General features: G+C 38.7%; 1 protein-coding gene across 1 annotated transcript in view; it reads right to left on the minus strand.

Moving 5' to 3' along the window:
* Positions 1 to 13,727, minus strand: part of AOAH (acyloxyacyl hydrolase) — a 180,808-nt gene that overhangs the window by 141,109 nt on the left and 25,972 nt on the right. Inside the window, exons 2-3 of the mRNA XM_001501241.5 lie at positions 12,914 to 13,009; positions 2,841 to 2,907 (exon numbers count right to left, since the gene is read on the minus strand). Coding sequence (XP_001501291.1) covers positions 2,841 to 2,907; positions 12,914 to 13,009 — 163 coding nt within the window. The remainder of the gene's footprint in view (positions 1 to 2,840; positions 2,908 to 12,913; positions 13,010 to 13,727) is intronic.

The raw sequence follows: 13,727 nt of genomic DNA on the forward strand, positions 1-13,727 counted from the left end.
AACTAATAGTGGATGGATCCCCAAAGGGGGATCATTTATCAGATCTGTCTTTCTTCAAAGTGGCCCACCCAATACTAATGAGAATTAGTCATCTCATGACTCTGAGTCATCTCAAAGAAACAAATTTCCTCCCCTCCCCACCACCTACTCAGGAAGTGGCCCTCTTTTGGTGGTTTGCTGGGCCCATTCTTTCTTAGCACCTCGTGTCCACTTGTAATTATTTGAGGTGAGGACTGTCCCTTATACAGTTCATATCTGCAGTACCTAGTACAGTGTCTGTTGTCTTCTCTCTGATGCTTCTGCTTAACTGGCTCTCGCACTCACCACTCTCCAGTTGTCTACCAAATAGCAGAGGGTTTCCCAATGAACAGAGGACACTTCTCTTTTACTCCTATCATGCTTCGTGGCTAATCTCTGGCACCCGCTTGTGGGTATCTGCTTGTACTGCCCTCTGGCTTCTGAGACTCTTTTCCTCTTACCTCACTAGTTCCCTGATCTAGGCCCAGCAGAACATCTCTGGCCAAGCTGACATTTTCCCCAGAGCACCAGGCTCATACTAGTATGTAAACAGATTCATTGAACAGGCTGAAATTTTTTTTTTTTTTTTCCTGTTTTAATACATTGAAGTAATTTTCTTTAGAGCAGTCTAGGCATAGCTCATCTGTAGAGAGAATTTTGTTTTTTAAAAGAATTAATTAATTTAGCAAACATTTACGGAAGGCCTTCTATGCTGAAGTGTTGCACCCAGCCCTGGAGATTCAAAGCCCTCTCCTTCTCTTCTCTTTTTTCCTTTCTTCTTTCCACATATTCAGTGTTTTGCTAAGAACCTAGAGCTACGAAGTTGAACGAAAGGTAGTCCCAGCCCTCAGAAAACTTTCAATCTAGTTAGCAACTCATAAAAGTAAATGGAGAATTAAATTACAAACAGATGTGGTGAGTGCTGTGCTAGGGGTTTGCACAGATACTAGGAGTGTGTGTGTGTGTGTGTGTGTGTTTGTGTGTGGTGGTCGTGGTGGGAGTGTCTGTCTTAGCCTGAGGAGGGTCAGGAAAGTTTCCAGAGGAAGTGACCCTGGAGCTGAGGTCCAAAGAAGCAGGATTGGTGTGTGGGGAGAACTTCCAGTGGTTTGGTGTGCAATGGAGCAGCCAAAGATGAGTCTGGAAATGTCCTCAGGGACCGGTTCATAAAGAGCCCTGTGTATGGGACTAAGGAAGCCTGAAAAGGGGGTGAAGACTTCGAAGAATTTCATGTTAGAGAGTGCCATAATGAGTTTGGCATTAAAAAGAGATTTGGCCAGCTATGCTGTGCATTATGGACTTGAAGGGTAACGAGTACGCCTGCAGTCCAGTTGGGAGGTGGTGGCAGTGATAGATGTATGAGCTAAGAAGACAGGGTCTCTGCTTTCCACACACTCACAGTCCAGGGCTGCTGAAAAATCATTTACCATAATAGGGTGAGGTCAGTGTTAACAGAGGCAGATGCACAGCACTGTGGAGCACTGAGTATCTCTCTGGCCGGAATGATTTTAAGTTCCTTTTATCTTTAAAATTCTGCAACTCTAGCCTATCCTGTTGTGGGGCTTGATGCTGTCCTCTGCGCCTCACTGTTCTGAGGCTAATGGCATAAAAAAGAGGAACCATGTAAGAATGTTTGTAGTAGCACTGTTTACAAGAGAGAAAACCAGGAAACACCCCAAACACCCATCAATGGGACAGTGAAGGAACAGACTCTTGTAGAGACACAATGGACTATTCTGTCCAGTCAGAGTGAATGCAACTACAGCAATGATACACTCTGTGAAGGAATCTTAGACATAAATTTAAGTGGTAGGTCCTAAAAGATTATATACAATGTGATAGTCTCTCTATAAAGTAAAGAAATAACTAAAATGAAAAAATATATGCTTTAAAGGAATATATACAATAAATATACTATTAATTATAACCATTTTTAGAGAATTATTTACTATATTATCATATATTATTTTATGTAATTATAATAAATTATATTAATATAATAAAATATACATATATGTAATAAAACTGTAGAAAAAGGACAACAAGACAAAGACAGACATAGGATTCGTTACTGGGGTGGAGAAAAGCATGAGAATGAAAGCAAGGGACTGCATGGCTAGAGTAAGTTTTTGTCAAGGTCCTAGACTCTATTTTGGGTGGTGGGTTTGGAAGCTAATTACATTATTCAAAGTAACTAAGTAACTAACTAAATAATAAATATAAGAAAGCCATGTATAGATCCTTCACCAGAAAGTACCATAAAGAGGAACATGATTTATCTGATTCAGTGCCCCTGAGCTCCAAAAAGGAAAAAAGATGATAGGATACAGGCAGATAATGATAATGATAATGATCATGGCACACGTGCAGGATACTGAGGGACAGGGCTGGGACTGGGGAAGTGGAGAGGGCCAGGAAACCCGCAAGCAGGAAGAGAGAAGAGAAGAACATGGCCTGAGAACCCAGGAGGCAGAGTAGGGAAGGGCTAGGCCATGCTGGGGAGCCCAGGAGAAAGGGTCAGATGACTGCATCCAGCCAATAGAATCCAGTCATTTGTTGGTATTTGGTGGTGAGGTTCCTTCTGGAAGGCTCGTGGAGAGAAATTGAGCCAGGTTGTCACATTTGTAATTCAGGGGGAGCCTTTACCCATTGTAACAAAGGAACCAAGTCAGGTTTGAATTTTCCACTATTAAGCAGAGCTAGAATACAGCTGCAGCCCCTGTTCAGTAAGTAAATCCTGCTGGAGCCAATTGCCTCCCAGTTTTCCTGTTTCCCCCACACTCATCCGAGCGACTGAATCAGATTAACGTGCTGGCATTACTCACAGTTTTATGATGTCTGGTCCAAACATGTCAACCACTAAATAGCAGGTGGTCTTCAAGAGCAGTTTTCCTAAGAAAAACAAAGAAGGGGAAGTAGAATATTTTTTATGGTGATGAGTTTAACACAAGTTAATAACGATCATCTTTGCTAGGAATTGAAGCTGAGTGATTAATTTATCATTAATTCAATTGATTAACTTTAAGGGTTTGGAGGAAATGTTTTAGTTAATGTATCCATTAAAATATTATTTCAACCTCAGATTTATTTAAATGCTACTTTGTTTACTGTATGCTAAAGATCACTAGTTTATGAAAATAAAATTTATAAAAAATTATAAAAATACAGCTAAATTCTGGGGTTCTTTTTTGTACAGCAGAGAACATCTGAATGCTGCTGAAGATCTCCCACGTTGAAGTTGAAAGAAACGGGACTTGCATTAAAGCAAATAATCTTAAATACAGCTTTGTTAAAAATATTCTTCCCTGGTGTTCATTTGGGAAAAAAAAGACTTCACTTCAGCTCTTTAGTTTCTGCTGCTGTTATTTCAGAGATAAAAGGAGACTAACTGTCACAGGTGTCCCTGTGCTGCCAGCTACACCAGAGAACACATACACATCCATTAACAAAACATTCTCCTCCCCCCGCCCCCTGCCTTCCCTTTGATGAGAGTACAGGAAAGCCTTGTGGGTTGATCTGTTTGCACGATGAAACCTGTTGACACTGGTCCTGTCTCTCCAGCTTGTGAGTCTACTGTGGAACCCGGCAATTAGCATAGTTAGGACAGATGGGCTGTCCTGGGAAGGGGTGGGAAACCCTCCCTGAGGAGAATTGATCTTGTCATGCTTGTCTCAGGTGGGGCTATCCACATCTTGCTTGGAGGGTAGAGCAGTGAAGCAATGGGATCAATACGGGGAACTCTCTCTAGGACTTCACTTTTACTCAATGGTGAATAATATAAATATTACTTTTATATTAAGACAGATATATTCATAGGACTTTTAAAAATTATTTTATTGAGGTCACATTAGTTTGTAGCATTGTGTAAACTTCACGCGTACGTCATTATATTTCGGCTTCTGTATAGATGGCATTGTGTTCAGCACCAAAAGTCTAGTTTCCATCCCTCACCATATGTATGTGCCTCTTTACCCCTTTTGCTTTCCCCCACCTCCTTCCCCTCTGGCAACCATCAATCTGTTCTCCTTCTCTGTATGTTTGTTTGTTTGTTTATCTTCCACATATGAGTGAAATCATACGGTATTGGTCCTTCTCTAACTTATTTTGCTTAGCATAATATCCTCAAGATCCATCCATATTGTTGCAAATGGCACAATTTTGTCTTTTGTTATGGCTGGGTGGTTCATAGGACTTTTTTTACAGTAAAGTATGAGACTTCAAACACGTGCTTTTGAAGTAGGAACTTAAAACTGTATCCCCACATTAGTATTCACCTTACTGAAATAAAAAGAACTCTGAGGGAATCTTAGGAATATCCGCATGGCAGCACATTAGATAACTTAGATAAAATGGACAAATTCCTAGAAAGACAAATTGCCAAAACTGACTTAAGAATAAATAGACGATCTGAATAGACATATAACCAGAGATTGAATTGATAATTGAAAACTTCCCACAAAGAAAAGCCCAGGGCCAGATGGCTTCACTGGTGAATTGTACCAAACATTTAAAGAAAGTGTCTGAATAGGTACTCTCCAAAGAAGATATATGAATGGCCAAAAAACGCATGAAAAGATGCTCAACATCATTAGCTATTAAGGAAATGCAAATGAAAACCACAATGAGACTCCACTTCACCTCACTATGATACGCTATAAAAAATGACTGATAATAACAAGTATTGGCGAGGATATGGAGAAATTAGAACCCTCGTACACTGCTGGTGGGAATATAAAATGGTGCAGCCACTTTGGTAAACAGTCTGACAGTTCCTCAAATGGTTAAACATAGAGTTACTATATGCTTCAACAATTACCTCCTATGTATATACTCAAGAGAATAAAAAATATATGCCCACATAAAAGTTGTACACAAATATTCATAGCAGAACTATTCAAAATAGCCAAGAAGCAGAAACAAGTTAACCCAAATATCCGTTAATTAATGAATGGATGAACGAAGTGAGGTATATCCACACAATGGAACATTATTCAGCCATAAAGAGTAATGAAGTTCTGATACATGCTACGACAAGGATGAGCATTATAAACATTATGCTAAAAGAAAGAAACAGTCATAAAAGACCACAAATCGTGGGGCTGGCCCCGTGGCCGAGTGGTTAAGTTCGCGCGCTCCGCTGCAGGCGGCCCAGTGTTTCGTTGGTTCGAATCCTGGGCGCGGACATGGCACTGCTCATCAGACCACGCTGAGGCAGCGTCCCACATGCCACAACTAGAAGAACCCACAACGAAGAATATACAACTATGTACCGGGGGGCTTTGGGGAGAAAAAGGAAATAATAAAATCTTTAAAAAAAAAAAAAAAAAAAAAAAAAAAAAGACCACAAATCGTATAATTCCAGTTATGTGAAATGCCTAGAATAGTCACATTCACAGAGACAGAAAGTAGATTGGTGGTTGCTTAGGGCTGGGGAGGATGGATGTTTGGGGGATGACAGCTAAGGGATGCAGAGTTCCCTTTTGGTATAATGAAAATGTTCTAAAATTGATTGTGGTGATGGATGCACAACTCTGTGAATATACTAAAATGTGAATTATACATTTTAAATGGGTAAATTGTATGGTATGTGAATTATGCCCTAATACAACTGTTACAAAACAAAACAAAGAATACCCTTTTCCCCCTGGGTGCTCCTTTTTAGGTGCACTGCAGTGGAGAGCCTCAAGAAGCTCTGAGCTTATAGGACTCAGAGACCTGAGTTTCAGGACCAGTTGACTAGCCTCTGACCTCACTCGGGTTCCTTCTCCTCTCTGCATTTCAATTTCCTCATCTGAAAAATGTAGGAATAGGATTCAGTCTCCTTCACTACACGGTCTTGGAAGTTTGGAGAATTATGTAGCCGACATTCAAAATTACGTGAACTTGCAAAGCACTTGGGAAGCGAAATTCAAGTATCACTAACGTAGAGCTAGTTTAGCCAAGGCAGAGCAATTTAAAAACCAACATTAGGGTGTTCCTTGAGAAACTTGTAGTATTGCCTGAAAGGCAGAGAAAATTCGTCTTCTTTCTGGTAAAATAAGAGAGGTTTGTATGTGTGTCTGTATCACTTTAGAACCTCGTTTTGCTAAAGTCAAAGTGAATGGCCACAGAGTTCTCCTCAACCTCTGGGCAGGACCTTCTGAACTGTCAGTTTCCTCAAACGATTTTGTGATGGCCAAGTGAGAGACTCCTGGAGCAACTGCTAATGAGCGACATGAGAGGCCCTCTGAGGGCTAAATTCTAGATGCATCCAGAAGGGTGCAGAGCAGAGATATGCAAAGTCTCTGGAAAAAAGGAAGCCAGGATCAGATGGCAATCTGACTGTCATTTATACAACTTAAGAAAAGATTGGCGCTAACGTGTTGCTAGTAAGCTATCTGATGTAAGACTTACAGAGCTAAACTGTGCCTGTGATGAGGAAGATACAAGAGCATTTAATTTCTACAGAGTCAGAAGGACTTGGAACAGCATAAGAAAAAGAAGTAAGGGCATTCCCAAGGGCAAAGGAGGGTAAAAAAAAAATAAAGTTTATCCCTATGAGTGTGTAAATAAAATCTAGAACATTCCACGTTGTAAGTCACCTTCATGTTTGCCATCACTTCTTCTCTCATAAAAACCCTTTGAGGGAGTGGTTGTTTTCACCCGCGTTCTACAGGGAGAAACAGTGAGGTTTAGAGAGATTATTCTTGCCCAAGATCACAGATACAGTAAGTGGTTCAGTAAGAGGTTGAAATCTCTCACTCCAAAGGTCCACGTTATTTGTAGCATGCATTTCAATGTACTCAGGACATTTTATTTGATGCCTCGTCTCCCTCAGATATGGTGGATACTGTTATATACTAATTGCTGATGAGAAATTTGAAGCACAGTGAGACGAATTGACCATAGAGTTAGTTTTGCGCCTATATATTCTAGGCTGCATGTAGATTTTCAGAAACTGCAGAACCTGAAGAGACCTGCTCTTTTCATTTTAAGTCTACGTTAGTTTTTAACTATCATATTCAATGAAGATAAGACTTCTGCATGGGTGACCCAAGAAAGTAAAGTTCTAGCAAGACTCTCAGGGCATATGAGTCTGCTGACCCCTAGTGAGAATGATTCCATTAATCATTTTTCCATTAACAATTCTGAGATTCTTCCAAGGTGTTTACTAATGAGAGCCAGAGGCAAAAGCAGTAGGTGAAACTGAAGGTCAGAAATGCTTTGCACGATTTGAAAAAAATTGTGTTCCCAGGCACAGGAAAGGCCAGAATGATTTACTGAGTGAGTATTCTCAAAAACGTTGTTTATAAGCTTTCTCTGCTAAGGTTATGTTTTCTGTACTTGTTTAGCTTTGGAGGTAAAAGCAGTACTACTTAAAAACAATTTTAAAAGTAATAATTGATGCGAATAACTTCACTTCCTTTGTTCCCCATTCTTCTGGCTCACCAGCAGAAGTAGTCACTACGGCCAGACCTATTGTGTTTTCTGGAAGAAGAAATCCTCAGCTAGGAGACAAACTCTCTTTGTCATCTCATACGATTTTGATGACCATTCTGTGCACTGTCTTACACACCCATAAAATGGAAACAGTAATGCCCACTCTTCTTTTGTGTCTGTCCGTGAGAGAGACTTTAATGTGAACTGAGTGCCGTAATTCCATCCAGAGGTAAAACATTAATCAATAAAATGAAAATAAGCCCAAAGAGCCTCCTTAATCCTTTCAAATTCTTCCAAATGAAAGGTAACCTACCAGTGAAAACTGAAATACCTACTTTGCGTCCCTTGGTGAAGTGTCAACTTCTATTTTACCAGAATCTGACTTTCAGCCCCTTATTTTATGTCAGCAGACTCTGAAAGGTTCCTTTTACGAGTCAGAAGGAGCCAAGATGGTACCTTGAATACCAGCAATGCTGGTTCATGTTGTTTTACATTTTGTTAGTATGTTAGGAGACGATAATCTAGGAAATAAGATGTTTGCTCAGCCTTTCATCTTTGAACAACATAACTTTGCCTAAAACGAGATAAATTCAAAGTACAAATGGTGATATCTATCAGTGTGGTCTATTACACAGAAATGACACCAATCAAAACAGGTCTTAATGATAATTATGACTTTTAAAGTTTTTTCCTTTTTATGAAAAGGTAATAATATTTTCTTCTTTTTTCTCTAATTCAGAGATTTGAAAGTATAAAGTAAAGTTTATAATAGGTTGCGAATGTCCAATAATAGGGGGATGGATAAATAAAATATGGCACATTTATATGGTGAAGAACTATAGAGTAATTAAGAAGCTTGACCTAGGTCTATATGTCTTAACGTGTATAGATCTCAAAAACAAAACAGAGAGAGAAAAACAGAAGTTGCAGAGCAATACGTATGTAGACATTGACATTAAAGTCCCTACAAGAGGGATTCTGGAAAGGTGATGGTAGAGGAAGCTGAGTTTTGGAATTTCTTTGAATCTCTACCAAGGAGGGGGAAAAAAACCCCTCCTGGATAGGAAAACTAAAAACCCATGGACAATAGTTACAACAAAACTAAGTATCTCTAAGAACCCCAAAATACAATTAGGCAAGGATGAACCACTCATAGCCACAAGACTTGTGGTTTATTAACATCTGTGTGGGAGAAAGAAAGGGAAGCAATAGGATGTCATATATCCCTGAGAACAGGAGAATCCCCAAATAGCCCATAGGTATTGACTAGAAAGCATGGTGGGCCAATTAAAGAAGAGCAGCTGAGACTGGGAGGGGTTTTGCCCATTGTAATAGCAGATGAATGCAAAGGGCTCAAGAGTAGAAGGACTAAGGGGCTAGAGTGGTCAGGCATCTACAAATTCTAGAAAGTGACCTACCAGAGCTCCCTTCTAGGACAGGGCCCATATTGAGGAGAAACTGCTGAATTTGGAGTCAAATTGAGCTAGATAGAAGCAAAGTAAAGAGAAAATCTAGATAGAAGTGGGTGGGGGAGCAGAGACGATTAGCAAGCTGCTGTGTGTGTGTGCGTGCGCGCGCGCGTGTGTGTTTGATACTATACAAAAACAATGAAAGAAGGAGTTCTGTGCATTTAGAAAAGCTACTCTGAACCAATTCTCTTTCTAAGAGTTTCGGAAAACTAATTTCACATAAAAATGAGCAACAGAAATGTATCTAGGTCAACTCCATACAAAGTTATTATAAGGGAAAAAAAAGCATATGGAACAGAATCACATCCCTACAGATAGCAAAAGCATGCCAGAAAGTCATGCCAAAAAAAGGATTAAAACATAACAGAGTATTTCAAAATGAGCTAAGAAGCATTAATAAAATGACATAAGACATGAAAGAATAACAGAAATCAGAATTAGAAAAATTCAGACACAGAACAAAAGAACTCAGGAAAGAACACAAGATTATAAAAGAAATGAAGTATAAACAAGAATGAACACAAGAAGGAGTGAATGCAATAGCTGGTATCTTAAGAGAAACAGAAGGTGAAAAAGCAAAACTTTCAAGATAAAAAATAAATGAAGAGATAAAAAGTATTCAAGAGACAGGCAAAATATCAAAGAGAGGCAAAGAAGATTCAAAATATGGATAATAGAAATCCCTGAAGCAGAGCACCAAATCAAGGCAACTGAATAAATACTAAAAACTTCCCTGAAATTATAAAAAATGTATTTGAAACCACATATTGAGAGAGCACACTGCAAGCCTGAGAACATCAACACACAATGACTAACACCAAGACATATTCTAGTTAGATGACTACATTTTATAGAAGAACGAGATAAAATCCTTTGAACTTCTAGGCAAAAACAGCAAGTGATTTATAAGAAAAAGAAAATTAGATTTTCATTAGACTTTTAAATAACATATTTAAGATACTTAGGGAAAGAAATTGTGGGCCAAGGATTTTTATATTCAGAAGAACACTGACTTTCAAGTATAAAGGGCACAGTCACCTTGTTATCAACAGGAAAGAATTCAGGGAATATTGTTCCCATGAGCCCTTCCTGAGGAATGAACTTTAGACAACAACTTGACTAGATAGACATCTGCCTAAGGGCTGGTGGTGAACACCAATGTAGTTGCGGATGGGACTAAGACTAAATGAAGGGAAAAGGGAGTGGGTATTGCACGTATGGCTATATGCTCAGATACTACAGTTTAATGATTCAAAAGGGTGGAGAAATAGGAAGAGCATATCCAAAAAACAATTTTAACTGCTTTCACTGATTATAAGATATATTGATGGTAGTAGTATTAGGATTGACATTCTGAGGCTGTTATATGTGTATTGAGGAATAGGTAATTATGGGATGAGTAATTATGGGATATTTTAATTATATCAATGCCTTTGTCCTTGAGAATTAGGACTTTGTGTGTGGAAAGGAGACACAGATGTGAGACAGAAGAGCTTAAGAGAAAAGTCCTGTAGTCTTGGATTTGAATTTGAAGCTTCAGTATGAACGCATTGGTTATTTTATCTTAAAATTATACACGTAAATGTATATATGTATATTTTCTATCACTGTCCACTGAAGAGACCTAGAAAGAATGACCAACTCAGGAGCAACGAGCATTCCTATGCACCCAGATTGTGATCTTAAAATAATATTTCCCACTAATGGAAACCAGAGCGTCTAAGAGAAATAACTGATTTCAAGGCTGGGGTTAGAAATGTACAAGACAGGGTTGGAACACCCTGTCATACCAGTTAGTGAGAAAGCTATCAAAGGTTACTTAGGCTTATGTCAAAAGGACTCAGGAGCCAACCCGAAGAAGTTCCCACTGGTCAAAGATGAGACAATTTAAGCTTCAAAAAGATAACTGAAATAGACTGAAACTCATCAAATATGTATAAATTTATGAGTTTATTTTGATATTTTAAAGAAAACTAACTGACTACTTTGGGATGATAATAGAAAGTAATGAATCATTTGAGAACTGGTAAGAAAAGCAAAAGAATCAAGCATTTACCCTGTTTCTTTCTAGTATGAACATAGGAACTCTGGGCAAAATGTTCCTAAAGTATGATGATGATGAGAGGAAACTGTCTCTAGTATATTTCAACTACTAAATGAAATATAAATGATAGATTAGAACAGCACCATTTTGCAACTTCCTATGAACTAATAGGTCTGGACATTGAGCATCAACAGCTGCTAATATCATAAAAAGAAAAAAGAGAAAACTGCTTATGATGGTCTCCTGATGAAAGAAAACACCACCACTCAAACTGGAATGTGATCAAGCCTCTGGATCCAGCTGCCAAGTTTTTGGAAATACAGAGTACAGAGAAACATATTGAATTATACCACAAGGATGCCATCAGTAAGATTCAGACTATGAGAAACTCTACAGGGCAAATTCCACAGTTAAATTATGAGGAAAAGGAAGAGATGGAGAAAAAAAGAGAAAGGGATGGAAAGGAAACTTGTAGATTAAAATAGACTTAAAAGGCACATCAAAAATTTTAAAACCGGGCAAGACTACGGCATCTAGGGATGGTCATTGGATGATAAACCTATAAAGCAATGCAAGGAAATGATTATGGTAAAACTCGAAATGTTGTTCTTTCAGAGGGAAGGGAGAATTTATGATGGGATGAGGCATGTCTCTGGGGCTTTTGGAGTGGCTACCTATCTGTTCCTTCTTCACCTGGGCTATGCTTACAAGGGTGTTAAAGCTACACATTTATCCTGTGTAGTTTTCTACATTTGTTTTGTTTTATCAAGATTTAAAAAATCACCCAAAGAACAATACTGTACATTGTCTATGGATTCATACAAGTGAATGTGAAAGTATAAAATTTGGCAAGAACAATACCCATCAAGTTCGCACGAGTGTTTCCCTCCAGGGAGGTGGGAGGAGAATGGAACTGGGGGCAGAGGGATGCCAAAGGGTATTTCAAGTTTATCTGCCAAGTTCTAATTCCACAAAAGAAATATGATGTAAATATATCAAAATCTTAGCAATGGTTAATCTGGGACTTTGTGAACACACGTGTTTGTGTCTCCTAGTCTTTATTTTTGAATTCTAAAAAAATTAGCTTGTGAATGCACATTGTGACTGCATGGAATAAATTATCCGAAATGTTTTGGTGCTATTGGTATAGCATGCCATATAAATCAAAGATACAATTGCCATTAGTCCAACTACCTAACTTAGAAACAATAATGTAGGCATCCTTGATGAATTAGTTCCTTAACATTAAGTGAATGAGAATTCAACTCTAAAAGGAGTTAATTCATTGTGACTGTTCACCTAACAGTATTCTATAAGGGAAATAGAATCAATATTTTCTTTCTGCTGAGCTTGAAAAACAAATATACAACTTGTTTAAACCACCAATCAGTTCCCTCTTTTGCGGGATTTGTAAGGGATTTTACTGAGATCTAGTTCAAGTCAATGGAATGTTCCCAGATTGTTTTCCCATTTGGGGTTTTGAGATTAGTTGTTTCTCAGCCTATAGCTCTGTGTTGGTAGGGCTAACCCAACCTAACCCTAACCTTAATCCGAACCCTAACTGGGTATGTATAGGGTGTCAAACTAACATAAATCTTTGAAAATTATTTGTTATTCATTATTTTGACCTTCTTGGTATTTAAGGAAATGATTACCAAGTGGGAAAATAATTATAAATGTAACACATAAAACAACAATTGGCCACTCAAAATTTTGTCCCCTAAATGTCTTAAGCAATCTCATTATGCCATGACAGGAAATAAATGTCAGATAAAAAAACTGCCTAGAGTGGTTTTTTGTATGTTTGTTTTAATTTCTATGAGCCCCATAAGAATTCAACTCACAGAAATAATATAATCATATTGTCTTTCATGAGCGTGTGTAGGAGGGATATAAACTCAGTCATGATGACTCATGAGTGAGAAAGAAAGCAGACCCACAGCCACGTGACCCTTTCTGTATTTACCAGGCAGGTAGCTGCACAGTCTCTCCATGGAGGCCTGGACCGTAGAGTTGTGAACCTGGGCAAGCTGTTCAATCACAGAGACCACCAGCACACACCCTGCGAGGGAGAAGAAGAAGATGTCAGCAAGTTCACGCAGAACAGGGAACTTTTATTTGCCATTTGCCTTTTAAAATCTACCATCTTCACAAATGCACTGTGAGTTGTAGTGAAGTGTGAAACATGATGAGAAGATCATGGGTTTGGGGGTCAGAAGTACTGGTTTTCAGTCCAGTTTTGCCACTTGTAAGCTACATGACATTGGGGAAGTAGTTGAGTCATGCTTTGTTTCTGTTTTTTGTCTATCACATGGGAGAAAGAGATGAGATGTCAAGGAGATAGTGCAAGGAAACAGCCCCCACAGAGCAGAAGCTCAATAGATTTTGGCTTCTTTCCTCTCCCCTTTCCATCCTTCTGCAGTGGTCGCCTTTATTATGAATAGGATCATTCCCCTCCTGTGTGTTCTCAGCCTGCAACCTGGGGGCAGATTTTAAATTTTAGAAAAGTGGTGGAAATTACTCAGAGTTTGGAGTCAGAAGAACTGGAATTGAGTCCTGCCCTTGAACCTTAGACTCGCCACCCAGCCTTTCTAAGCCTTGGTTTCCTTACTGCAAAGTATGTAATGATACTTTTCCCATAGGGCTGCTGTGATGATTAAATGAGATAACAGTGCAACTGAACGTGCTTTGAAATCATAACACTATTGTAAAATATTATTTTACCTCCCAGTTACAAAGCGCACTGCTTGAAAGCTTGTACCAATATAATTAGTGTCTAG

This window comes from Equus caballus, chromosome 4, assembly GCF_041296265.1.
Source record: "Equus caballus isolate H_3958 breed thoroughbred chromosome 4, TB-T2T, whole genome shotgun sequence".
NCBI classification, from domain to species: domain Eukaryota; kingdom Metazoa; phylum Chordata; class Mammalia; order Perissodactyla; family Equidae; genus Equus; species Equus caballus.